This window comes from Pongo abelii, chromosome 17, assembly GCF_028885655.2.
Source record: "Pongo abelii isolate AG06213 chromosome 17, NHGRI_mPonAbe1-v2.0_pri, whole genome shotgun sequence".
Classification (NCBI taxonomy): Eukaryota; Metazoa; Chordata; class Mammalia; order Primates; family Hominidae; genus Pongo; species Pongo abelii.
In genome coordinates, this window is record NC_072002.2 from 77,358,731 (window position 1) to 77,385,543 (window position 26,813).

Genomic DNA, 26,813 nt, shown 5'->3' on the forward strand with positions numbered 1-26,813 from the left:
TTTTTAAAGTTTAAAGCCTGTCAAGTTGGTAGCTTATTAAATTCCTCCATTCACATGAAATTCGCAGCAGCACAAGGATTCAAAATGGGTTAGGAACCGAAATGTCATTTAGCAAATCAATGAGTCCCAAAAGATAGAGGTTTAGGGGCGGGGAAGGGAGAAGCTTTTCCTAAACTATCCAGGAAATAATTTTCACAGGGCGTTACAGACTAGGAGCGTCCCCAGCAGCGCTCACCCTCGGCCGGCCGGGTCCCGCTGCACACCTCCGGGCCGCGCGTCCCCACCTGCGCACGGTGCCTCCAGCCTGGCCGTGGGCGCGGCCCGGGATCGCGGCGCCCGGGCCGCAAACCAGCGCCGCCACCCGCGTCAGGACCCAGTCCCCTGTGCGCGACACCTGGCAAAGTTTCACAAGGTGGGAGACAGTCCACCGCCGGCTTTCAGGAAGTGCACTGGGCGGTGAGGACTCGAACGAGCTCGTCCCGGGGCTGGCGCGCTCACTTCGGAGAAACCCCTGCTCCCGGGACGCGTTCACTCCGGCCGCGCAGGCCGCCCGGGCACCGCTGGCGGAGGCGGGGCGGCAGCTGGCAAGCAGAGGGGAATCAGGACTCCAAAGCCGGGCCAGGGCCCTCGGGAAAGGTGAGAGCGGCCGCGTCCCTCCGCTCACGTGGGCCTCGCACGCTCCTCACCGCGCCCGGGCTACCCTCGCGCCGCCCCACGGCCCCAGCCCGCGTCCTCCTCCCGCCGAGCACCAGCCTTTAGGACCGAGCGGAAACCGCCGAGAGGGAGGCAGCCGGCCAGCAGTTGGGCGTGGCTTCCCGGAGAAAGGCAGCCCCAGGGGGCGGGGAGAGCGACGTCACCGTCGATTCGTGGTGTTGATTGGCGGAGGTGCGGTGCGCGGAGCCCGCAAGCTCCTCCGCCCGGCCCGGCTGCTCCACCTCCTCACCCAGCCGCTCTGTCCTCACCGGCTCGCGAGGGAACCGCTCAGGCACCGCCGCCCCGGCTCAGCGCGGACGGCGGAGAGAGGGAGGCGGAAGGAGGACACCCTCGATCGCTAGCTCCCACCCGCACCCGGGCTCCCAGAACCGGCGAGAAGCCCAGGGGGAGGAGCCGTCGCGGGTGCGCCCCGCCCCCGGCCCGGGAAGACGACGCCAGAGACCCCGCCGGCCGGCCACCGCCCCCCTCGCCGGCCGAGACCCGCCCCTGGCCCCGGCCCTCCCCCGGCGGCATGGAGGGGCCCCGCTCTTGACGGCCGCGCCACCGCCTCGGCCCGTACTCCACCTCGCGGCCCCTCCCGCCCGCCCCCGCTCGCATGTCTGCGCCGCCCTAGCCGAGGATGCTGAGGATGAAGCTGCCGCTGAAGCCAACGCACCCCGCGGAGCCGCCGCCCGAGGCGGAGGAACCCGAGGCGGACGCGCGGCCGGGCGCGAAGGCGCCTTCGCGCCGCCGCCGCGACTGCCGCCCCCCGCCGCCGCCGCCGCCCGCGGGCCCGTCGCGGGGCCCTCTGCCGCCGCCGCCGCCGCCCCGGGGACTCGGGCCGCCTGTTGCTGGTGGAGCGGCGGCGGGGGCGGGTATGCCGGGCGGCGGCGGGGGGCCCTCGGCGGCGCTGCGCGAGCAGGAGCGGGTATACGAGTGGTTCGGGCTGGTGCTGGGCTCGGCACAGCGCCTGGAGTTCATGTGCGGGCTGCTGGACCTGTGCAACCCGCTGGAGCTGCGCTTCCTCGGCTCGTGCCTGGAGGACCTGGCGCGCAAGGACTACCACTACCTGCGCGACTCGGAGGCCAAGGCCAACGGCCTCTCGGACCCGGGGCCGCTGGCCGACTTCCGAGAGCCCGCGGTGCGCTCGCGCCTTATCGTCTACCTGGCGCTGCTGGGCTCGGAGAACCGGGAGGCCGCTGGCCGTCTGCACCGCCTGCTACCCCAGGTGGACTCGGTGCTCAAAAGCCTGCGCGCGGCCCGGGGCGAGGGCTCGCGGGGCGGCGCGGAGGACGAGCGCGGCGAGGACGGCGACGGTGAGCAGGACGCCGAGAAGGACGGCTCGGGCCCGGAAGGCGGCATTGTGGAGCCCCGGGTCGGCAGCGGGCTCGGCTCCAGGGCCCAGGAGGAACTGCTGCTGCTCTTCACCATGGCCTCGCTGCACCCGGCTTTCTCCTTCCACCAGCGGGTCACCCTGAGGGAACACTTGGAGAGGCTCCGCGCCGCGCTCCGCGGGGGCCCCGAGGACGCGGAGGTGGAGGTAGAGCCGTGCAAGTTTGCCGGCCCCAGGGCCCAGGTAAGGCGCACGGAGCCTCCCTGGACTCGCGGTGCGATCGCTGCCCCGGCGGCCTCCCCGGCCTCGCTCTCGGACGCCCCTTGCCCGAGCCCCAGCCCGGCGCAGGTGGCTCGGAATCCCCACCCGGCAGCTCCCAGCGCCAGAGGGCTGAGCTTGGTCTCGCTGGGCCGCTCCGTTCCACTCCCCCACCCCACCCCACCCCACACCCCGGCAGACACAGCCACCCGCCATCACAGAATGCTCTAGAAGTCCATTCCGTGCCACGGTGTTGCCACGGAAGACGTGGAGCTCCCCGGTCCGGGGCCTCTCTCGGAGGAAAAGTGTCGGGACGTTTTTGGCTCTGAGCATCTCAGCGCTTGGTGCGGGAGCCACGGGGCGCTGGAGGAACCTGTGCGAGAGCCGCAGTGAGCCCCGGGCAGCGCCGTCCTTCCCCGCCTGCCTGGCCGGGGCTCCGCCTCCCATCTCGGGGCTCTGCCGGGCCCTCGGCGGGGTGTCCTGAAGGTGCGCTCCCGGCGAGCTGCGCTTGTCTTTGGCACAGAGGGACTTTTTTTGCCCAGTGTGTGCCTGAGTTAAAAGGGGTCGTACGGGTCCTTGTGGCTCCTGCTCTGAGGGCTTGTGTTCCCAGCAGACATCTGACGTAGAGAGCTGCGAATGGATCTCAGATGAGTAGTAACGCAGGTTGTCCGGGTAGGGAAACCTCCTAGCACGGCCTGGGATGCTCTTTCCCTCCGGCATACGCGCTTTCTCACGGCTTGATTCCTACCTACAGATTGGGGTTCCGGGATATTTGTTGAGCGTTTACGATAGGCGTTAATGTTGCCCAAAAGAATTACTTAAACACCAAAATGTAGTAGACGAGAATCCAGATGAGCCACTTGTCGCAAACATTAAAGATGAAATTTTTTTTACAGCCATGAAAGCAATTTAATGAAAATTAGGGTCCAGTGAAGTCTTTGAGGAGGACTTTTCCATGGGAAGGTGGGGAAGAGTAGGTTTCAGTAAGAGTGAGAACTGTAAAGTGAGATTATTTGTGGGGTCACAGGCTTTTGAAAGGTGTTGATTTGGATACCATGTTTTTCAGCTTAGGTGATCTCTTGGAGATAATGAAAAAGGGGATTTTCTCCTCTCCTTGCTTGAACGTTAATTCAGTATACATATCTGCTGTCATTCAGTACTCCAGAACTAAAGTTGGGCATGGTATTTCACTAGTGGCTTTGTGGACTCAGTACCCGTGGAATCAATGGATTTGGGGCTGGAAGGAATTTAGAGATAATCTAGCCTGAACCCCTCTTTTTTAAAACGACGCTTCTGTGAGGTAACTAACTCATGTTTTGGGACGTATTTTATCAAACTCAGATGTAACGCTAGTGCCCAGCATTATCTCGGTGAGTTTGAAATTTTGTCATTTTCCAGTGCCCGTTTACCACTAGCATGCAGTGCGTGTGCTGATGGTAAAAGCCTCTTCCACCCTTCAGCCTACTCGTTAATTTCCCAAAAGTCCTATATGCCGCACAGCCATTAAATTTAGAGACAAAAACATGAATTCAGGAACAATGCTTATTTAAAATGTTATTGTAATAACATACAATGTTGTAAAGATAGCCTTAAATTGCAGGCCTAAAGAAAATGTCCCACAGTGGAACCTCGTATCCTTCCATTCATACTATTCCAACAAGGGTACCTGATTTCTGATTTTAACTGCTGAAAGTCTTTTTTTCTTTCCCTTTTCTTTCTTTAAATTTTGCTTTTAATAAGCGTGTTGGAGGGCAAGTAGAGGAAAGGGAGGGATGCGTGCAGACTAGAGTAATGAGATTTTTATGTTGACCGCAATGCGTGACCTTTTCTGCAACCAGTGAGTGCCGGGAGGGATGGACAAAGTGAGGTTGGGCATCCTGCCATTAACGTCAGCACATCACTGCTTCTCAGGACGTGTCAAGTGAAGTGGGGGAATAAATCATAGGGGCCGCGTACTACAGGTGACACTGGGCTATTTCTAGACGCGTGGTGTGTGGTGAATTTCTCCGGCAGTTGTTTAGGGTTACCGTAACACATCATTCACATCTCATTAAGTTGTTACGACCCCGCACTTTCTGCTGCTTAGAGTGACCTCGGAGTCCCAGCTGTGGCTTGTTCTGGCCTTGAGGACCTTTTATCTGATGATGTTGCTCCCAGGCTGTCACTCCAGAGGCCGCTGATGTGGGTGGGCTGAGTTAAGCCCTCATTCGCTGCAGTCCTGCCCAGCTGTTCTCGGCCTCCCGCCGCCGCCGCCGCCGCCGCGCACCCGGGGAAGGCGGGCGCACCTCTCCATCAGCAGGGAGGAGCCCAAAGCTCGCGCGCCCCTCTTGTGGAGGCGCCGCGACCCGCCTTAGGGGCCCGGAGGTCACGCAACGCCCGGGGCTAGCGCACGGCGATGTAGGGCCCGTGCCGCTGGGCTCCTCCCCGCCCCCGCCCTGCAAGATGGCGGCCGCGCGCGCCGCCCACGTGACCGGCGCGCCGGCCCCGCCCCCGGCGCCCTTTTGGCCTCTTCCCGCGGAGGCCAGGCCTTGGACTAGCGCCGGAGACTTCCAGCCGGACTCGAGAACCACGTGGATGCTGCGCTTGGCAGTGCTGGGCTGTGGCGATAACCCTGGTAAAGGGAAATTCGTGTGGCAGCATTACCCCCCCCCGGAAGTAACCTTTTAGACACAAGTGTGCAATTTTAATTGGGAGTCATTCTTTTTCTTAACTACTAAGTGAAGCTCTTTGGTGTGCCAAACGACGTATTTTCAGCCTTACTATTGGTTAACGTAAAGTTAGCATCCTTTTAATTCTCTTTTCTATTAAAGTAAGGGTATACTGGCCCAGAATAGTGCACCTGGCTCTCACAGGACTTCTTGTATCCAGTACTGAATCAGCTTGTCTATTAAAAAATTTAAAAACCAATGACATTTACAGACAGAACATGTCTTTAATGCCAATTTTATGTTACATGCTTTGAAGTTGACTCGGCCCAGCAACTGTTAGTGACATGCTATGGTTACAATGTTAATAGTTGAGGTATAACAGGTCCACAGGTTGCCGGTAGAATATATACTTTTTAGGTTACATTGGAAATACAGGAAAACTCAACAAGGATGTTTTTACTTTTAAGAGTAACATTTCTAGAGTTTTTCTATTATTTGGATGACTTTATGGTAAATATTACATTGGATTACAACTTAAATGTCAGCAGTTTTCTTAGGAGGCTTGTACATAAATCTCACATTCTTCACACAGCTGCGGTGGACTGCCAGTAACTTGTACAAAATTCAGCAAATAGGCCAGGGAGCAGTAGTGAAGTCACTCATTAACAGTGTCCTAGGAACTCTGTGTGATTGCTACGATCCTGTGTTACGAAGTTAGAGACTGCTTATATAGCATAGCTGAAAACGCTTGGTTTTTAAAATGGGTGTCTTCCTGTTATTAGGAAGCCAAACTATAAATTGTGTGTTGGCAACAAAAAAATGCCTACGTATTTTAAAAGGTACTAGTTTTGTTGCTGTTTCATTGAAAAGACAGGAAGCAAGACAGGCAAGCAATGTTTGCATACTTAAAGACGTTCGTTAACTGTTCGGGAAAATGGGTATTCTCATTTTGGAGGTTTAGTCCCCAACTAGCGACACAAAGGTATAAGAAGCATAAAACGTGTAGACGATCATAGTAGTGGTTATCGATTAATAAGGTATGACGATTCTCTGGAGATTGTGTCACCAAGATCTTCAAAGCTTAATTGCTTGGCTAACAGTACTAATGTTTGAATGAAAGATAAAAATGTAAACTTTCGATACTAAAGCACAAAATTATCCTGTGTCTTTGTGTTATTTGAACTCACAAAACATATTTGAGTTCGTCATTTGAATTCACAAAAATTAAGTAGCCATGAGTCCTTCACTTACTAAAAGTAGTAAATTAAAAAGAAAATCTTGCGGCCAGGTGCGGTGGCTCACTCCTGTAATCCCAGCACTTTGGGAGGACGAGGTGGGCAGATCACGAGGTGGGCAGATCACGAGGTCAGGAGTTCGAGACCAGCCTGGCCAATATGGTGAAACCCCATCTATACTAAGAAAAATACAAAAAAAATTAGCCAGGCATGGTGGCACATGCCTGTAGTCCCAGCTACTCTGGAGGCTGAGGCAGGAGAATCGCTTGAACCCGGGAGGCAGAGGTTGCAGTGAGCCGAGATGGCCCCACTGCATTCTAGCCTGGGTGACAGAGTGAGACTTTGTCTCCGGGAAAAAACAAAAACAAAAAAAAACCTTGTTACCTTTCACAGCGTGGTTTAGTTAGCTAAATTGTACTTGATAGACCAAGTACTTTGATTAACTTTGCAATATAGGAAACATGCTGGAAGAAAACTCTTAAAAGAGTTTTAACATCAACGATGCTACTTCAGGATAACTTGAATGTGGATGTGGCAGCCAGAATCCTAGCGAGAGAGTAACTGACTTAAAATGAGAGGGAAAAGGTTGATTGTCAGAATTTCAGTTATTATAGTAGGCACTAAAAAAGATGATTTTTTGGTCAGGCGCAGTGGCTAACGCCTGTATTTCCAGCACTTTGGGAGGCCGAGGCGGGTGGATCACCTGAGGTCAGGAGTTAGAGACCAGCCTGACCAACAAGGTGAAACCCTATCTCTACTAAAAATATAAAAATTAGCCGGGCGTGGTGGCAGGAGCCTGTAGTGCCAGCTGCACGGGAGGCTGAGACAGGAGAATTGCTTGAACCCAGGAAGGGGAGGTTGTAGTCAGCCGAGATCGCACCACTGCACTCCAGCCTGGGTGACAGAGTGAGACTCTGTCTCAAAAAAAAAAAAAAAAAAAAAGATGCTTTTTAAAAATGACCAGTTCTAATGCTCATTGGTAATATTAATAAATACCTTTATTTAACTGACCCCTGCTGCTGGGTTATTTGATATTTTAAAGTGAGTAATGTTGTTGGGGCAGTGGGTGCTGCCTGAGGCTTCCCTCCCGCCACTCTGGGAGTGTTAGGATTCAGTGAAGGAGTCCTTAGTTGTAGAATAGTGTCTGGTTCCTGGTCTTCAATAAATATGAGCAGTTGCAGGTGAAAGCTCAGCCTTGTGTAGATGGTGGTAGTAGAGAAGTGGGCACAGCATCTCACATACTGAGAGTGGGGGCCGGAAACAGCTATGTCTTTCTTGGGAAATTTTAGGTTGGTTTGGCTACAGCAAAGAATACAAGCAGTTCAGTTATGAAAGCAATTTGGAAGAGGCATTTCAGAATATATTAAATAGTGATTATTTTAATAGGAGATAATTATTAAAATCCTGAGTTCCTTCCCCAGTTACATTTTTCTATGCAGTCATTTTCCAGGTAAGGAGAACTCAGAAAAAGTCTCATGTATACCATGGTGGGAGTCAGGAGCGGGTGCTAGCTGTGGAGAGGAAGTACATTCTTTCAAGTTGACTAAAATATGTCTGTGTGATTTCTTTATACATACCCATGGTTTTTACATCCGGGGATTCAACCAACTATGGATCAAAAATATTAGGGAAAAATTGCATGTGTACTGAATATGGACAGACTTTTTTCTTGTAATACAAAACAATGCAGTATAACAGCTATTTACATAGCATCTATGTTGTATTAGATATAAGTAATCGGGAGCTATTTAGAGTATACAGGAGGACGTACATAGGTTATACACAAACACTAGGCCATTTTATATGCAGACTGGAGCACTCTTGGATTTTGGTATTGGGAGGTTCTAGTACCAATTCCTCATGGGTATTGGGGGATAATTTTATATGTACTATACATACATGTTGCCTTAACAATTTTTTTGTGTGGAGAAGGGGTCAGGAAGAGTGTCATAGAGGCTATTAGAAGACCCTGGAGAATGATAGCCATGTTTAGTAGATCCCTAGGCTTGGAGGCTTACGTTTCAACTCTGCCACTAGCTGTGATAGTTGTCAGCCAGGCTCTTAAATCCCTGAGTCTTACCTGTAAAATGGGGATAATTTACAGTCTTACCTGTAAAATGGGGATAGTAAGTTTTGAGGTTGTGGTGATTGTATTAATAAGATGCAAAATAATTCACATACTGTCTTGAACATGCATTCTTTCTTGAGATTAGTGCTCAGTGCATATTTTCCACTAACACAACCTGCAGTGTTTTCAGGAATATGTTTTTTTTTTAACCTAATAAAAATCCTTATAGTGGAGTATTTTGTATATTCTCTGTTACCATCCCTGGAATAGATTGATGTTCGAGAAGGATGGGCAATTGAAAAAGTGGTATTTGAGACACATTTATTTGGAGCAGTTATTTTATTTTTGTTAGTACTTACTTGTAAAGATGTAGTGTTCTACAGATAAACCCAAAGGAAGGAATTCTGTGAGTCACAGAATATTAAAATAGATATTTTCCTCGTATTGGATTTGGGGATGGGAATGGAAAAAGTGCGTGTTTTCGCTTTAGATTATTATTAATTGTCATGCAGTTGTAATCTACTTAAATCCTTGTCCTGTTTTCACATTTAGCTAGAAAACTATTCTATAACTTAAATCCGTTTTGCACTTTTGTTAAGTTACATGATTCTTTGTTAGTTCCGAGCACAGACTAGAATCCATGGATAATTAAGAACATTTTTTTACCTTTTTTATAAAAGCTGTTGAATTGGCTTATTTTTAACTTATTTAATATTTTTCTCTTGAGAAATGTTAAGCTAATTTTTTTTTTTAAAGGGAAGCAAAAAGGCCTGTACTACTGTCAAGGCAGACTGAACTTATTTTATTGACTGTGTTTTTCGTTATGGAGGACTGTGTGTGACAGTACTTCTTTTACTTACAAAGAATTCTTTGTCACAAAAGCCTCATTCATCCACTGACATTTTGGGGTTCCTTTCTCTAAACAATCAATCTAGAAGGGAAGTGCCTAATCGGGTGTTTATGTTACAGGTGTAGCCTGGCTGGGCCGGGGGTAGTTGGCTTCCTTCTGTTTTTCCTATGCTCTCGGGAACATTTGACCTTTAGTGCCTTTCTAAATGCCTTAGTTCATTAGAAGTGTTTTGTGCTCATTCGATAAGTCATTTATTTGAGGTCAGATTTATATTTTGAAAAGGTCATTTTGGCAAGTTATTTGGTCTTCCCAAAGTCCAGAGTGTCCAGTATAAAGTAGGGATATCATTCCTATCTGTTTCATATAATTGTTGTGAGGATGAATGTGTTAATGTAAATGAAAATGCTTGGTAAACAAGAGTGAGATATATGTATTATTCATAGAGCGATTAGCACAATTTGGTTGCAGTGGATGGGTAGAAAAACAGACATTAGGTGAGGTGCAGTGGCTCACGCCTGTAATCTCAACACTTTGGGAGGCTGAGGCAGAGGGATCGCTTGAGCCCAGGAGTTTGAAGCCAACTCTGACAACTTAGTGAAACCCCCCATCTCTACAAAAGTTAAAAAAAAAATGTTAGCTGGGTGTGGTGGCAAGTACCTGTAGTCACAACTTCTCAGGAGGTCCAGCTACTCAGGAGGCTGAGGTGGGAGGATCACTTGAGCCTGGGAGGTCAAGGCTGCAGTGAGCTGTGGTGGTGCCACTGCACTCCAGCCTGAGCAGCAGAGTGAGACCCTGTCTCAAAAAGGAGAGAAGAAGGAGGAAAAGAAAGACATTTGAAGAGATAGTAGGGTTGCGTTATAACGAGGGCCTTGAAGGTCATGTTAAAATAATAGGTTGTCAGTAGGTTCCAGTGGGAGCCAGTGAAGGGATGTGTGTGTGTGCGCGTGCACACGCGCCCTTATGGTGTATAGCTTATTGAATGTCAACCGTCACTCTAATGTGAATCTATATAAAAAGAATACATGATTGATTTTTTGAAAATCTTCCAGACTCACTCAGTTCTCTCAATGGTACCATTATGTTTCTAGTCACTCCGAATTGCTTGATGACCTTGATCGTCTTCTCCCATCACATCCTGAATACACACTTTCCTCATCCTTGCCTGACACTGTTCTCTGTTGGGACTTTATGCCAAGACTTTTATAGTAGCCTCCTGATTCCCCTGCTTTTTAGCCTTCCCACCTCTAATCGTTTAATACTACTACCAGATATACCTTTCTAAAGCAACATTTAATCATACTATGTTTTCTTTGAGTGACTGATGGACCCTGGCCTCTAATAGGTCTTTAGACTCAAAATCTCCTCCTCCCACTCTTTTTTCATATATCATCCCTTTCATTCTAGGCTGGGTTCATGCCATTGTCTCTTGTATGATGTTTTCTGGAATTGTCCGTATGGCGGTCTTAAAAGATTATTTGCTGCCACTGAATTTTAGATGCACATATATCATTGTAATTTTGGTACTTCTGTGATTCTTTGTCTTTTTAACATTTAAAATTGACCTCTCAGGCCAGGTGTGGTGGCTCATGCCTGTAATCCCAGCACTGTGGGAGGCTGAGGCGGGTGGATTGCTTGAGCCCAGGAGTTCAAGACCAGCCTGGGCAACATGGCAAAAACCAGTCTATACAGAAAAATACAAAAATTAGCTGGGCATAGTGGTACATGTCTGTAGTCCCAGCTACTCAGGAGGCTGAGGCAGGAGGATCACTTGAGCCCAGGAGGATCGCTTGAGCCAGCCTGGAGGATCATTTGAGCCCTGGAGGCAGAGGCTGCAGTGAGCTGAGATCATGCCACTGCACTCCAGCCTGGGTAACAGAGTGAGACCCTGTCTTAAAAATAAGTAAATAAATAAATTTGATGTTTCACACTAGAATTTTAAGTTCCCCAAAGGCTCAGGCATTGTGCCTTATTTTTTTGTCCGTGTTGTATATAGCATCATTGCTCAGTCATAATTTCCTGTGTTTGGACTTGGAAAATATATAGCTTTGAAAAATACAAGGCTGGGTGTGGTGGCTTATGCCTGTAATCCCAGCACTTTAGTAGGCCAAGGCGGGTGGATCACTTGAGGTCAGGAGTTCGATACCAGACTGGCCAACATAGTGAAACCCCGTCTCTACTAAAAATACAAAAATTAGTCGGGCGTGTAGTGGGCGCCTATAATCCCAGTTACTCCTGAGGCTGAGGCAGCAGAATCACTTGAACCCGGGAGGCAGAGGTTGCAGTGAGCCGAGATCACGCCACTGCACTCCAGCCAGGGTGACAGAGTCAGACTTCGTCTCAAAAAAAGAAAAATACCAATATGATACTCTGCTTTAAGATTAAGTATATCGAGGCTGGGCACAGTGGCTCAAGCCTGTAAACCCAGCACTTTGGGAGGCCAAGGCAGGTGGATCACCTGAGGTCAGGAGTTCGAGACCAGCCTGACCAACATGGTGAAACCCTGTCTCTGATTTTTAAAAAATTCAAAAATTAGTCGGGCGTGGTGGTGCATGCCTATAATTCCAGTTACTTCAAAAGCTAAGGCAGGAGAGTCGTTTGAACCTGGGAGGCAGAGGTTGCCGTGACCCGAGATGGTGCCATTGCACTCCGGCCTGGGCAACAAGAGCGAAACTCTGCCTCAAAAAAAAAAAAAAAAAAGACTAAGTATATCAGCCAGTGATTTTGTCTTATTTTGAATTGTACTTACCAGTATTTACTTTAAAAAAATTTGCAGTTATATAGGATAGGTACAATTATTCTGGAAATAAGAGGAATTGTTTCCTTATATAAAAAGCATGGAACAAGTATAGATTTGCATTGAATCTTCAATGGGTGGATGCTGACTGGCTGTGCTTATTTAATATGCCTTCCAAATCAGACTATTTGCAGCCTAGGCAACATACCAAGACCCCATCTCTAAAAAAAATTAGCCTGGCATGGTGGTACATGCCTATAGTCCCAGCTACTCAAGAGACGGGGGTGGGAAGATTGCTTGAGCAGAGAGGTCAAGGCTGAAGTGAGCCGTGATTGCATTACTGCACAATCCAGCCTGGGAGACAGAGGGAGATCCTGTCTTTAAAAAAAAAAAAACACTGATTATTTCTACTCCCTGTGTTAATTGAGCTTTTGTGTGTGGGTGCATAAATTGGTGCAGACCTAGCAGTGACATTTTGATAGGATGGAAAAGTCATATATTAACCTATTTTCTTATTGCTTGGATAGTTGATGGTAGGTAGCCTGCAGTGTTTGATCTCCAGTTTATGATCTACTTGAGGGGTGGTGTGAGTCAGATGTAGAATTGGGGTAGTGCCTTGCTTGTGATTGGAAAGATAGTAACTAAACTTTGGTCGCTGAAGTGAACACTCTATAACATAAATGTTGGGAAATTTTTATGTTTCTTGTTAGAAATGTCTAAATTGGGATGTTTCCCGTAGTACAGTTGATTTTTGTCTTGAGTATCAAATGATTGAAATTCACTGGTGGTCCTAAATGGGAGACGGCATGGTCACATGTGAACCAAATGCTGTAATGTTTGGGAGTATTTGCTTGAGAAGAGGTCATCCCTCATACAAAGAGGTTGTGGCATTGAATATTGAGTAGTTTTATTAGTTTGGGGAAATTGCCCATTCTGTAATAACTAGTGGCATGAAACAAGTCCTAATGCAGTGTTGGCAACACTATATAGTAAATCAGTTACTGCCATAGATCCTTCTTATGTTCTACAAGCTTATGTTTCTACAAGGTTCCAAGAATGTTTTTGCACTGGGGGTGAAGCAGTGGCTCTGCTGCAGGTGCTAGAAGGCATGGAAGTTCCTTCCAGCTTCTGAGCCCAGGCTCACATCCTTCCTGAGGACCCCTTGGCCTCCCTCCCTCATCTCTCGTGGGGCAAGACTGCGACAGTGAAGGCAGAGTCAGATGTGGGCTGGGGAGAAGATGCGTGCTTCTCTAGATCCTTGTGCACTCATGCATGCATTCTTTTCACCTCACCCCAAAACACCCTGGTGTGGGGATTTAAAGATGTGGGGGCTGCTGGCCCAGGGATATAGCAATTTCTGGATCATCTTCCTGGTTCTAGGATTGAAAGATGTTTTCCTTCTGTAGTGAGAGCATGTTGGCAAAGGAAGCACAGATGCTGGTGCTGAAGGAGGAGACCTATGAATCTGGCTATTTAAAGAACAAAATTACCCCCAAACTTAGTGGCGTAAAACGATGACCATTTTATTACCATCTCTCACAGTTTTGTGGGTGAGGGATTTAGACAGATAACTATAGTGAAGAGTTTGTCTCTGTTCTAGGGTGTCTGGGACACAGCTGGGGCCCAGATGGTATCTCTAGACCCCCTCTCCTCTCTCCATGTGGTCCATCAAGTGTGGCTGCCAGGAGAAGTGTGTGTCTCATGTGGTAACTCAGGACTCCAAGCCCGTGTCCAGGAGACCCAGGGCTGAGGCTTCCCAGGACCTAACTTCAGAAGAGCATCACCACCAGCACATTCTAAAGCCAGCCTAGATCCACCGAGTGGGGGAATTTGTGGCACTTTTCAGCGGGAGGAGTATTAAATAATTTTTAGCTACCTTTAATCCGCCACGGAAGCTTAATAGAATGTTATTATATACTGCTGTTAATTTTCTAAGTCTCATTTGACAATTGGGAAAACTTCAGAAGAAGTTAGTGAATTTGGTTTTAAAAAATAAAAAACTCTTACTGCTTTGTTATTATATTTGGAATATCTTGGATTTTTAAATTTATAGTCTATATCGAGGGACTACAAGAACCGTGTAGAATATTGTTAGACGAACTAAAACTCCATCTATAGTTTGACCTTGGTTAACAGCAACAAAAGGCAAATATGACCTTTGTTCTAATGGTGTTTTCAGAGAAGAGTTTTTTAGGATGTTCAGCTACTTGGCTGTTTCACAAGGTCCCCACAGTTAAGAAATCTCAAGTATGTAATTGTGATGGGTCTACGTGTGATCTGTGGCAAAACCATCTAGACCACCTGAACCACGTGCCATGTAGGTTTGTGCTAACCAGTAGCTCTTGAGGCAAGCGATAGGACAGAAGAAGCTCTGCCTCAGGCGAGTTAAGAAAGGAGAATGCACTCCTACTAAAGTTCTTTGTATGCTTGTGCGTATTTTCGCAGGCTTAGAATCTTTAAACCCTGCTTTCTTGATACAAACAGAGAAAAAGTCTCCACTTTTCTCGTGGTCCTGACACTTTCCTCCAACTAGTCTTTGTAAAATGCTGATTCTGGCATTTCATCTGTTCTGCATTTTCATAGAAATCTGAACTTAACAGATAAAGTGGGTGCCTTTCCTCTTTATACGATTCCATTAAAGAAGGAGTTCTCAGATTTTATGCTACCCTTCCCCCTAAGGAAAGTAAAGAGGGAGTGCAGGGCAGACAGCATCACCGAGCAGCCACCCACCACTGGGGCTGCCGATTCTCATCTCCAACTCATGCAGCGTTACATGAGTGAGTTTAGTAATAGCTTCTAAACTTAGTCTACATGATTTTATAGCATTGATACATGCTGAGACTTGGAGGAGAAAATAAACATTTAATTAGTAGATATTTCATGGGTTGATGAACTTAGGACTTTGGATAGAAACTCAAACTTCATTTTTCTCCCTAGGTTATTAAACAGGAGGCTACTTCTTGGTTAAATTGGGTTCATAAAGTTAACTTCAGGCTTCAAAAATGTGATTTTGATTGTGAAGCAAACTACTTTCATACAGTTGCTTCAATTTAATGTTTGTGGAGGCAGTGTGATCATTTCCATTTTTAGTTTTTATTGTGATATAAAATATATAGCATAAAATTCTCATTTTCTCCTTTTTAGTGTACAGTTCAGTAGCATTAAGTACATTCCCATTGTCGTGAGTCATCACCACTGTCTCCAAACATTCTGTCATCCCAAACAGAAATGCTCTACCCATTTAAAAAATAACACCCTATTCCCTCCAGTACCTGGTAAGTACTGTTCTACTTTTTTTGTTTGCTTTAGAGACAGGGTCTTGCCCTGTTGCCCAGGCTGAAGTGCAGTGACGCGATCATGGGTCACTGCAGCCTCGAACTCCTGGGCCCAAGCACTCCTCCCATCTAACTGGGACTATAGGCGCATACCACCACTTCTGGCTAATAATAAAAAAAATTCTTTAGTAGAGATAGGATCTTGCAATGTTGCCCAGTCTGTTGGACTACTTGCCTTATGTGATCCTCCCACCTGGGCCTCCCAAAGTGCTGGGATTACAGGCGTGAGCTACCACACCTAGCCACTGTTCTACTTTCGTTATGAACTTGACTATTCTAGGTATCTCATATAAGTGGAATCATGCTGTATTTGTTCTTTTGTGTCTGGCTTATTTCACCTAGCATACTCGCTTCAGGATTCATCCAAATCCTATTATGTATCAGAATTGCATTCCTTTTTAAGGCTGAATTGTAGGTAATTGTATGTGTACACCATATTTTGTTTATCTGTTCATCCATTGATGGATTTTGAGTTTACATCTTGTGGCTATTGTGAATAACTGCTGTGAACACTGATGTACAGATTATGTTTGCATTTCTGCTTTCAGTTCTTTTGGGTATATCTTAGAAGTGGAATTGCTGGATCATAAAATAATTCTGTGTTTAATATTTTGAGGAACTGCCTGACTCTCTTCAACAGTAGCTATACTATGTTCATTTCCACCATCAATGTGTAAGGGTTCCATTTTCTTCATGTCCTTGCCAACACTGTCTTTTTTTAATAATAGTCATTCTAATGGGTATAAAGTGGTATCTTATTATGCATCTCACTAATGAAAACATTTTTTTCATATTTTGCATTAGTTTACATTTGAAAGTATTGCTTTAAATTTGTGAACTACATATGAGCAATGTAGAGAAATATTTTGCTTTAGGAAATGGTTGACTGGCCAGGTACGATGACTCACCTGTAATCCCAGCACTTTGGGATGCCGAGTTAAGAGGATCACTTGAAGCTGGGAATTTGAGGCTGCAGTGAGCTGTGATCATGCCACTGTACTTCAGCCTGGGCAACAGAGAGAGACCCTGTCTCAAAAAAAAAGAATTGGTTAACCTATTCACCCAAGCTTCTTCCAGTTGACACAACTATTTGAGAGGATTATATAGCACTTTATTTTCTTTGTTTTTTAAAGTATTTACAGCAATATTAAAATTTTTGAGAAGCAGCATCTCTCATAGGTAAATGTGGTTTTACATTTTGTAATAAAATATATGGTCTGGGTTAGGATATGCGTGGTTTTGTTATTAAAATAATTGATATCTGCATTTTTAAAAAAACCAGTCACATTGAAAATTGGTAAAGGCTATCAGGCCAAGTGTTTCAGAAGTTGGATGTTGACTTAAGAGGTCTGTACTCTCCTTATTAAATGGTCTTAGGTAGACAGTCTTTGTTTCCTTGGGTTTCTAAATAAAGGAAGACAGACTAGAAGACAGAAGTTTAGCTCCCAAAAGTATATAATGTGGTCTGTTCTCATAAATAGAGCAATTCATACTTACTGTCAGGTCGGGATGCGTGATTAGACAGCAGAACAAAATATTTTTAAATTGAGATTTGTGGGGAGCTTAGGGTCTTCTCTTTGCCTAATTTTTTTACAGAAAAAAATATTAATGTATGTTTACTGCAGATTTGTAAAATCATAATTGATTCTTAAAACCAAGTTGATTTTGATATGAGTAGTGTTTTGAGATTCTGCACATAAAGGGAGGGGATAAGGTGCGAGTCGTAATAAAAACTCATAAGGCTATTTATTTATTTACTTACTTAATCAATATGATGTTGTAACAGTTTGTACGTGACAGTGCTTGATTTCTGGCGAGCTGTTTGTAAGTTTGGCATCCCCTTTATTACTCCAAGCATCGGATCTAGGAGTCAAAGTTACTCCAGTTCACTAGTGGTTGGCTGAGCAAACTCAGTTAGGTTTAGAGCACCCAGTTGCTGTTAGATGACTGAACCTTAATGGTAAACTCCCTGTCTGTACATATTCGTGTTTAGAAATCTTGGCATGTATTGACGATACCTTTCATGAGACTTTTTCCTAATAAAGCATCTTTTTAGACTGTTATTAAAACCAAACAATGAATAAAAATGGTGTAGTGATTTTTGTAAAAAGGACACATGCCGTTCCCTGTGGAGGATTAGTGTAAAGGGCACCATTTGTTATGTGTTCCTTTGATTTGGGTTCAGAATTGACATCATTGGCAACTCTGTATATTATTTATTAAGCAATTTCCTGTGTCCCAAGAAAGTTAGGACAGTCGATAATTAATAGAGTGCTCGTCTTCTGCTTGCGGCTCTGACACTGTGCCTTTGTGCCCATAGTGTGCAGTCACCTATTGGACCTCTAAAAATTGCCACTAAAATGGTTGTTAGTAAAACGAGAAGACCTAAATCTGTGATTATTACTCTTAGTCCATGGTGTAAGTTAACATATCTCCCTCTTTCTCATCTAGAACAACTCTGCTCATGGTGATTACATGCAAAATAACGAGAGCAGCTTAATAGAGCAAGCTCCAATACCTCAGGACGGACTTACCGTGGCACCTCACAGAGCTCAGCGAGAAGGTATGCTCTCTTTTTTGTAAACTTAAAGCATTAATACATCAAAAGATTACAGGGTGCTCTTTACGCTTATTAACTCTAAACTTTTTACTCTCCTTTTTGAAGTGTAGAAGTCCTGCTGGTCCTAGGCTTCACTCGAGCCAGTCCTCCTAGTTCTGCCATCTGCACGCTGGGTGTCTCCTGCGCCACAGCCCTGCTTGTCCTAGCACACACGCAGTCATTCTGCTCTGTAGTCCATTGTCTTGGCTGAATCTTAAACCTGGTTGCATGCTTCTGGGGGGCAGAGACCCCCAGAGTATTTAGTATAGTGCTTTATTTGCAGAATTGAGCTCTGTGTCTACTGAGAAAATGAATTTTATACAAGTTCTCTAAGAGTAAATAAGTTATTTATAAATCCATTCTTCCTGCAATAATGCAGTTTTTAAGAGGGCTGGAATGAATGGATGGAAGGACATTGCCGTCTGAACAGGAATGAATTCAAATTATTCTTTCCTCTTTGCATTTGGGGAGCCATTAACCTGTGCTGGGAGAGAAACTGAAATGGAAAATGTAGACTGCCATCTGGGCTTTAAAAGAGCCAAGGATATATTATAAGCTTCACACTCAGTTATAACAATTTTGAATTTATGTCATTATGTCTCCTTTTTTTTTTTTTTTACCAGTAATAATCCTTTTTGTGTAATACATTTTTGTTCACAGAGGAAAAATAGGTCTGAATTTTTAATGTTGAACATAAGTGTTTACATAATGACCACTTCTATTCAAGACTATCACGGGTACTCCTATCTTCCCAACTAAAGTACTTTAATCAGACTACTTCAGCTAAGCTCATTGAACATACGAATAACCTGAAGTGGAGTTGGTTTTACAATGAAGCTCCTATTTTTTAATAAAAATATTTTAGAAGAACGTAGAGATTATATCAAAATGCTGACAATCAGCTGTAAAGGCGGTACTGTGGATGATTTTTCTTGTATTCCTACTTCTTAAAAAGTGTAATACATGCTTTTTAGTTTTAATTTATGAGGGTTGGGGGCACTTTCACTATGGCCATTCCTCATTACATACTCTTGTCGTCTCTTACCTTGATTCTGGTAGCCAACACCAGACAGAACTTGAAATTATTGCTGAAGCTGTGTTCCCATATTCTGTAATGCCATCGGGGCTTCTTCTCCTAAGAGCAACTGGGTTCTGACCAAGCAAAACCCAAGATCCCCTACCCTTGAGGGGACCAATGATTTACAGAAGTAGAGCTGCTTTATTTCTGAATATAAGATTAGTTCAGAAGATTTTTGTTGAATGGCGTCATCCTTTAACTTAATATAACAGCTTTTGGAAACAGCATACCCTCCCATCACCACTTTGGCTCTTATCCTGTTGCACAGTTCTAAGGAGTTACAGGCTTTTGCCTGGCTTTTTGAGATTTTCCGTTGTTTCCGTCCTCAACATTTCTGGCCCACAAAGGGGAAACTGGCCCACAGGCAGGCCACCAAACACTATATATTTGGGAAGTTGACACAATACTGGTAATGTTATATTCTTTGTTTATTATAAGTGTCTTTTCCCCTGTGTATTTCTGTATCTTATGCTTCATCCCTTCTCACTGCCCACCTTCCGTGGTCTTTTAACAGTCTTACTCCTCCTCTACGCTTTTGTCACTTTGTGTATTCCACTTTGTCTATTTTAACTTCTTCCTCTAAGGCAAAATGAATGAATGCCCCTTTTTTCCTCCATCTCCTGCTCTCCTGAATCCAACAGTGTACCCCCCAATTCTGTTGATTTACTTTCCTAACCTCTTCTCTACAACCTTTAGCATATTCATTATCAGCCTGATATTACCTCCCTCATTATCCTGAAAGTGTGGTTTCTTCTGTTTATACCCTGAACAGCAGTGTCTTTAAGTCCTTAAAGTAGAGTACGCTTAGTAGATTGGCTCTTTTGAAATTGATTTATTTCCTAAGGTGGTACTTTTATTAAAGGTGTTGTAAAATGGATAGTTGGGGGATTTATACATTTGCTTACTTCATGAATAAACTGATTATCTAGTTCAATTCAGAGTGTTTTAAAGTTTAATATAATTTATGTTTACTATTTTATCTCTGTAACGTGAACAAATTTTGCCACAATGAACGTTTATTATAATGTTCAGTTTACATTTACCATTATATGATACTGAGGGTTACATTTGAGAAAAATAATTTTTAAATTCCCAATTAGAAATTTTTATCAGCTTGGTATATTACTTTTGAGTAGTTTTTTAAAAAAATTAAATATAAAACTAGATATTTTGTAGTTTATACCTACTATGTATTAATAATTGAAAGAACCATATTTAGTTGATATTAAAATGCCATATTTATGGTAATCTGAATAACAAGTTGGAAGATTATCATTTGGAAAAATACCTTAATTGCAGGTACCTTTTATTTTTATCCTTAAAATCTTCGGTGTTAGTAGAGTGTTTGAATTTACTTAAACACTCAGCATGTCGTATGGGTGTAGAAAAAAATTTTTTTCATGGGTGGATGGCACATTGCTATGCTTCTAGTTTTTTTGTCTTTTTTTTTAAATTTCATGATTTAAGACCAGTCATAAAGATGAAAGTGAGTAGCTTAATTGTTAAGCACTTGTCAACTTTTAGGGTTACTTTAGGTAAGTGAAATGTGTCTACAGTCTTTGTAGCACAAGTCAGCGTGTGTTTTTTTTCTTTCAGCTGTACACATTGAGAAGATAATGTTGAAAGGAGTCCAGAGAAAAAGAGCTGACAAATACTGGGAGTACACTTTCAAAGTAAGCCATTTTCCCCACAAAAGATTCCTCATGTGCTGTGCTCAATGATCTTTGGGAAAACTTGTGGCAGGTTTGCTAATTTAAGGGAAAAGGTATATATGTTTGTTTTTAATTAAGAGAATGTACTGTTTTTTATCATATACTACTGCATGGTTTGCCAAGTTTTTTTTGGAAGTTACATCACATTAAAATAACCCTGGCTATTTTATTAAAAAGAAGTAAGAGCCTTAGATTTAGGGACGCAGTTAAGATGTAAGATACATCTTTAAAAATTCCAGTGTGCTTTAAGTCAAGATCACAGGCATTGTCTTTCCTGGCATTGTTCTCCCTGGCATTTTCCTCCTCCTCTTTGTTCTCTGTGACGCTTTTATTCCCACTGCATTGCCCTGTCTTCTTACCCATGATTGGTTTTGTTGCCCATCCTTTCCACAGCTGGGATTAGCCCAGCTCTGATTCTGTGCTCCTAGGCGAAGACTTTGCATGTCTTCTTCTTGCCCGTCAGCTGTATCGGGACTTCCTTGTCCACATCTTCCTTACTTCTCCTTGCTTGAGCTATGCCCTTTCTCCTCAGGTTGGACGGCACACACCCTGAAGCCAGGTGGAACCATGCCACGTTTTTGTGAATCCTCACTTCAGTTCCTCCCCAAAGGCATTGCTTGCCAAATTTTGGCTGTCTCTCTCTCATGGAGTTATTTCTGACCCTCCACTAGAATGTTTTCTCCTTCATCCATGGTACTCTGCCCTCATACCTTTCACAGATCTTTCCAGTAGATATTCTCATGGAGAGCAGGAATCTTCATCCTCAGCCATCCCATCACTTGCTCGTTGAATGAATTTCCGAACTCCAGCTTTGCTTTAAGGGAGAAAGATCCTCAGTTTGCAAGATTTCAGCCCTTATCTCCTGGTGTCTTACCGCGGCATGCATCTCGCTCTTTACTCTCCACGCTCAGTCAGCCTGGCCCCTTTTGCTGCTGGAGCTCACAGCTTGCCTTCCTAAAGGCTTCACTGTCCTCTTGCCTGAAATGCTCTTCCCCCATTTCCCCAGACGGAGGACAGGCCACCTTCTGGCTCTAAAGCTCCCTCCTCAGAGTTCCTTCTTGACACCCCAGCTCATGTGCATCTCCCCGTTCTTGTACCATGCCCTGTGCGTTTTCTTCAAAGCACTGATCACTGATGGAAATTCTTATATATTCACTTGGCTTTGATCTGTCTCCTGCACTAGCCTGTGAACTCAGTCAGTGGAGACTTAACTGTCTTGTCCATTTCTGCATCCCCGACACAAGAGTCAGAACAGTGCCCAACACAAGTAGCTGCTCCGCAAACATTTGAATACTTAAAAATCACTTAAGAAATGTAATGTGCCAGTAATGTAAATGTGCCAATTAATAAAGATACTAATTTTAGACTTGTAGATAAAATTTTATATATTTTTTAACTATCTGATTACTTATAAGTTGGTAAGGCCTAGACAATAGCATAGTGCAAATATTTATTTAGCTCAAATAATTATAGGGTAGAAATTTTTAGGGGGCCACAGTTGAGTCCACATGAAAAGCATCGAGGAGGTAGTGGGTGTGGGGTAGCACAAGAGATGTCAGTTCTGACTCTTGAACCTACTTAGGGTCACACCTCAGTAACCTAACTTGTTTGAACTTAAGTTTCTCCATCTCAAAATAGAAGTAATCATACCTGGCCCTACCATCTTAATAGGATTTTAAAGATCGAGATAAAGGTGAAATCTCTTCTAACCATAAATTCCATAAAAATATGAAATGGTACTACCAAAGAAGGCAATAAACTCTGTTATTTCTCTTAAGGGTGTATACTTAATAAGTTTCAGGAGATAAAATTTTTATCTTTTGAGTGGCAAAGATTTGTACTGTCAAAAGTGTCATTTTAGAGTTCTGTAAGTTCATGGAAAATAACATATATCCCCTTTCTGAAAAATTACTAAACATAATCACATTTTCAGATAGGTTTTAAAAAGTGCCATTTTGAAGTTATTAGAACGTTTTTGAGTAGCATATGTCAATGTGCAGTTAATTTTACTAATTTTGAAATTATGACAATGCCAGATTAACTTTATATTTCTAACTGTTAATCTTAGTAAAATTTAAGTAAGGCCCTTTGTTTTTGCACATGGCTTTTTTCTAGCCGGTTCCTGCCTAAGGAATAACCATATAATATGTGTGTTTTTTTTAAATCAGGTAAATTGGTCTGATCTTTCAGTCACAACAGTAACAAAAACCCACCAAGAACTACAGGAATTTCTACTGAAGGTAAAATATAGATTTTGTTGTTAAAATGATTTTTATATAATATACAGAATCTAGAAACCTCAACGTCAAAAAAACACCAGGAAAATTAAAACATACAGATAAAGGTTGGCTCAGAACTCTAAATGAACATTAGCTGTGGAAAACGTCATGTTATTCTAAACATGTTTTCTTACCTGACATTACCAACATAAGGAAATGATGAAGGGATTTCTACATTAAAAAAAAATGGAGACCGGGTGTGGTGGCGTGCACCTGTGATCCCAGCACTTTGGGAGGCCGAGGCGGGAGGATCATGTGAGGCAGGATTTCCAAGACCAGACTGGGCAACTTAGTGAGACCCTATCTCTATTTGAAAAAAAAAAAGGAACCCTGTTCCTAGTTTCCTGCAGAGATGTGCGTCATTGGTGGCTGCTTGCAAAGGGACTTCTTAGTAGAGAATGTGTCTGCAGAACCAGATGAGGCTTGCTTCTGCTTGGTGGGAGTTCTCAGACTTCACAACTATTCAGCTGTGCACTTCCCTGAAATAGTTCTCCATTTCTTCCTTCTTTGAGTTCCAGCTCCTCCCCACCTCACCCCCCATATGATAGAATCTCCAAACTACTGGGAGTAAGAAGATAATAGAAACATCTTATTACAGACTTGCCAGAGGTGAAAGGTATCTTAGATCATTTTGTTCAAACCGTCACCTGTTTCTTTTATACTAATCTGATTTTATTGAAAAGTGAATAGGTAGAAATAAATATCAAAAGGAAAGAATAGGTATAAATGGTTGATAAAGTATTCTTTCTCAGTAAGCAAATATTTTAAAATTTATTGTTAGTAGAGAGAGAAAGCAGAAAGTCCAGAAATAAAACGTTCCCAACTGAGTTAGTAAGTTTTGGTTACAAGTGTAGTTATTAAACATATATAACATACTATATTATGAGGCTAGTGCTAGTTTTAGGTTGTCTGCTTGTCACCGTAAGTATGTTCTTTTCAGATCATTCTTAAATCTATGAGAGCCTGTTTTATTCATCAACTTGTAGAGCTTTGAATAGCACATAAGATGCTGGTTCTTTGAGAAAGACTGTCGAAGTGTGAATTCCGCTGGATTTCTTATTAGTCCCTGTGAATGAAGTAGCACCCAGGGATGACTTGAATAGTTCCATCTTCCTGTGGTTTATTATAAATTAGGCTCTGTCAGTAAAGGGCTGAGGACTCCTCCTCTCACTCATTAGTGACCTGCCTTGGGTAAGATTAGGGGACGAGTTTTACTCATTTCCAGATGCCAGAGGCCACTGCCTGTGACATGTCAGCTCTGGACACCTTGGCGAGAGAGATGGCATAGGTCTTTGAGCTTCTGTCTGCTGTGCTCAGTCATGGTAACAGTCATGAGGTTGCCAGAGAAGAGTAGCTCGGACCTGTGCAGGCTCCGTCTGCCAGGCAGTGCACCCCATTGGAGAAAATGAGTGTCTGGGTGACGTTCTAATTATAGAGGAGGCTAAGCAGGGCTGCCTCACCCCACCTCCACACACTTTTACAATCTCTTCTAATTATTTCTAACTTTTCTCTCAATAGAAGAAATTTATCAAAATTTAGACAAGTGATCACGAACAGGCTTCATTTGGGTTAAGGAGCAGCCTGTTTTCATTTCCCTTCTTCTGCTGTCCTTCCCACAACAGAATTGCGGGCGAGTTGCAGGAGTACAGAGCTGAGGCTGAAAAGCCTTGCAAAGGGGGGTCCAGACCGAGTGTGACTTGGTGCATGTGGGCTCCTGCTTCCCTGTCCCTCATGCTGAGAGAGCAAGCAGCTGACCCCCAGCTGGGGCCTAGTGCCTAGCGCATGGAGTCTGCCTTCTACTGGCTTTCCCTCCGGAAGCTTCAGCTGTTTGTGCCTTGACAGATTTCATTTCTTCAGTTGCTCATTTTTTCTAAAAGCTTAGCTGCTTTAAAATAAATACAACTCCAAACAAGTAATTCACTCTTCAGAACCATAGCAATTAACGAACACCCTGCTTAGCCAGTATTTGGATATAATGTTTTTCTGAAATAGTATAAATGCCTCTCAGTTACATGAAATAATCTGCAACGTGTACTTCTGGAAACATACTGCCTATTGTATGATACTTTTCCAAGTTGACCTTATCCTTTTTTCTCTTTTACCTTCCTTTTAACATCACCTACAAAAGTTCAGGAGCTGCCGGGTTCGGTGGCTCATGCCTGTAATTCCAGCACTTTGGGAGGCTGAGGCAGGTGGATCATCTGAGGTCAGCAGTTCAAGACCAGTCTGACCAACATGGTGAAACCCCATCTCTACTAAAAATACAAAAAATTAGCCAGGCATGGTGGCGGGCGCCTATAATCCCAGCTACTCTGGAGGCTGAGGCAGGAGAATCACTTGAACCCAGAAGGTGGAGGTTGCAGTGAGCCGAGATCGTGCCATTGCACTCCAGCCTGAGCGACAAGAGCAAAACTCCACCTTAAAAAAAAAAAAAAAGTTCAGGAGCAAAATCTGTCCTTTGGACGATGTGTCCAAACGAACACCCTTTTTCTTCTGTAGACCCCATTGACCTGTACTTCTAGCTTGCTGTAGTGTGGAAATGTGAGTTGGAGGTCAATATTTCAAGTCCTTTTTTCCCATACAAATAGCAGCCTGTGTCCTTTGCGTTCTGGCCCCCTTCACCTGTTTTTGTGGGGTTTTTTTTTTTTTTCTTTTCTTTTGAGACAGTCTTGCTCCATATCCCAGGCTGGAGTGTAAGTGTAGTGACACCATCTTGAGAGGCTCACTGCAACCTCCGCCTCCCCAGTTCAAGCTGTTCTCGTGCCTCAGCCTTCCAAGTAGCTGGGATTACAGGCGTGCACCACCACACCCGGCTAATTTTTGTATTTTCAGTAGAGATGGAGTTTTGCCATGTTGCCCAGGCTGATCTTGAACTCCTGAGATCGAGCAGTCCACCCACCTTGGCCAAATGTGCTGGGATTACAGGTGTGGGCCACCATGTCTGGTCCCCTGTTTTTTTCTTCTTAGCAATTACAGCTGTCATTTCTCATGATCAGAATGTCTACTCTGTGCAGCTAGGGTTTTTGTTTCTTCCTTCACTGCAGTATCCAGGGTTCCTAAAACAGTGCCTGGGGCACAGTAGGAGTTTGAAAGTTTGCTGAATGATTGAATGAACAAGGGGTGCTACAAGCATTAGATTATCCATTGGTCTCAGCGTATTTAGAGAGCAACCTTTGTAATAGCTAGGTACAAAAACCTTTCATTCCTCTGAACTTGTTCTGAGGCTGAGCTGGAGCTCTGGAAGTGGGAGGCTGGGTATGCTAGAACTAGGATTGAAAGGTGAGAAAATTCAAAACACGTGACTAGAATATAAAAGACATGATTTAAAACTGTATATATGTATTTTTTTTTTTTTTTTAGCAAATGAGTCTTTCTTTAGGACTGCAAATAGGCCCAGGAAATTAAAGATAAAAACCACTTGAAAATAAATCAGTTTGCTCATACTGATGACTGCTTATCTGCAGTCTGCCCAGCAACATGAACGGTGTCACTGAACTGTGAATAGTTATATGCTGTTGCCTTCAGTGTTTAAGTACAACCATCAGTGATTTGGTAGTTGAAATAGACTTTTCGCTGACACTGGTTTTCTTTGGCTGTGTACAGATATTCAGTATAAATTGTGTTTAAAATGGGTAGTAGGATATATGCCTGGTGTTGGCAGTCTGTATTAAAATGCTAATATCAAAATATAAATATTGAAATGAGGGATTTCTTTGTTTGGAAAATGGAGACCGGGTGTGGTGGCTCACGCCTGTAATCCCAGCACTTTGGGAGGCCACGGCCAATGGATGATCGGAGGTCAGGAGTTCGAGACCAGCCTAACCAACATGGAAACCCCATTCTCTACTGAAAATACAAAAAAAATTAGCCAGGGGTGGTGGTGCACCTCTGTAATCCCAGGTACTCAGGAGGCTGAGGCAGAAGAATCACTTGAACCCAGAAGGCAGAGGTTGCAGTGAGCTGAGGTAATGCCACTGCACTCCAGCCTCAG

General features: G+C 44.2%; 2 protein-coding genes across 3 annotated transcripts in view; one reads left to right on the forward strand and one right to left on the reverse strand.

The window, feature by feature from the left end:
• Positions 1-1,311, reverse strand: part of LOC129051654 (uncharacterized) — a 66,264-nt gene extending 64,953 nt beyond the window's left edge. Inside the window, exons 1-2 of the mRNA XM_054538150.2 lie at positions 990-1,311; positions 236-681 (exon numbers count right to left, since the gene is read on the reverse strand). Of these exons, the coding sequence (XP_054394125.2) occupies positions 236-681; positions 990-1,311 (768 nt within the window). The remainder of the gene's footprint in view (positions 1-235; positions 682-989) is intronic.
• ZCCHC2 (zinc finger CCHC-type containing 2) overlaps positions 932-26,813 on the forward strand; it is a 55,556-nt gene continuing 29,674 nt past the window's right edge. The window contains exons 1-4 of one of the 2 annotated variants that reach the window (XM_002828273.6): positions 932-2,269; positions 17,606-17,717; positions 20,428-20,504; positions 22,712-22,783. In XM_002828273.6, coding sequence (XP_002828319.5) covers positions 1,334-2,269; positions 17,606-17,717; positions 20,428-20,504; positions 22,712-22,783 — 1,197 coding nt within the window. In that variant the 5' untranslated portion in view covers positions 932-1,333. The remainder of the gene's footprint in view (positions 2,270-17,605; positions 17,718-20,427; positions 20,505-22,711; positions 22,784-26,813) is intronic. The other variant, XM_054538046.2, reaches the window with a different exon arrangement.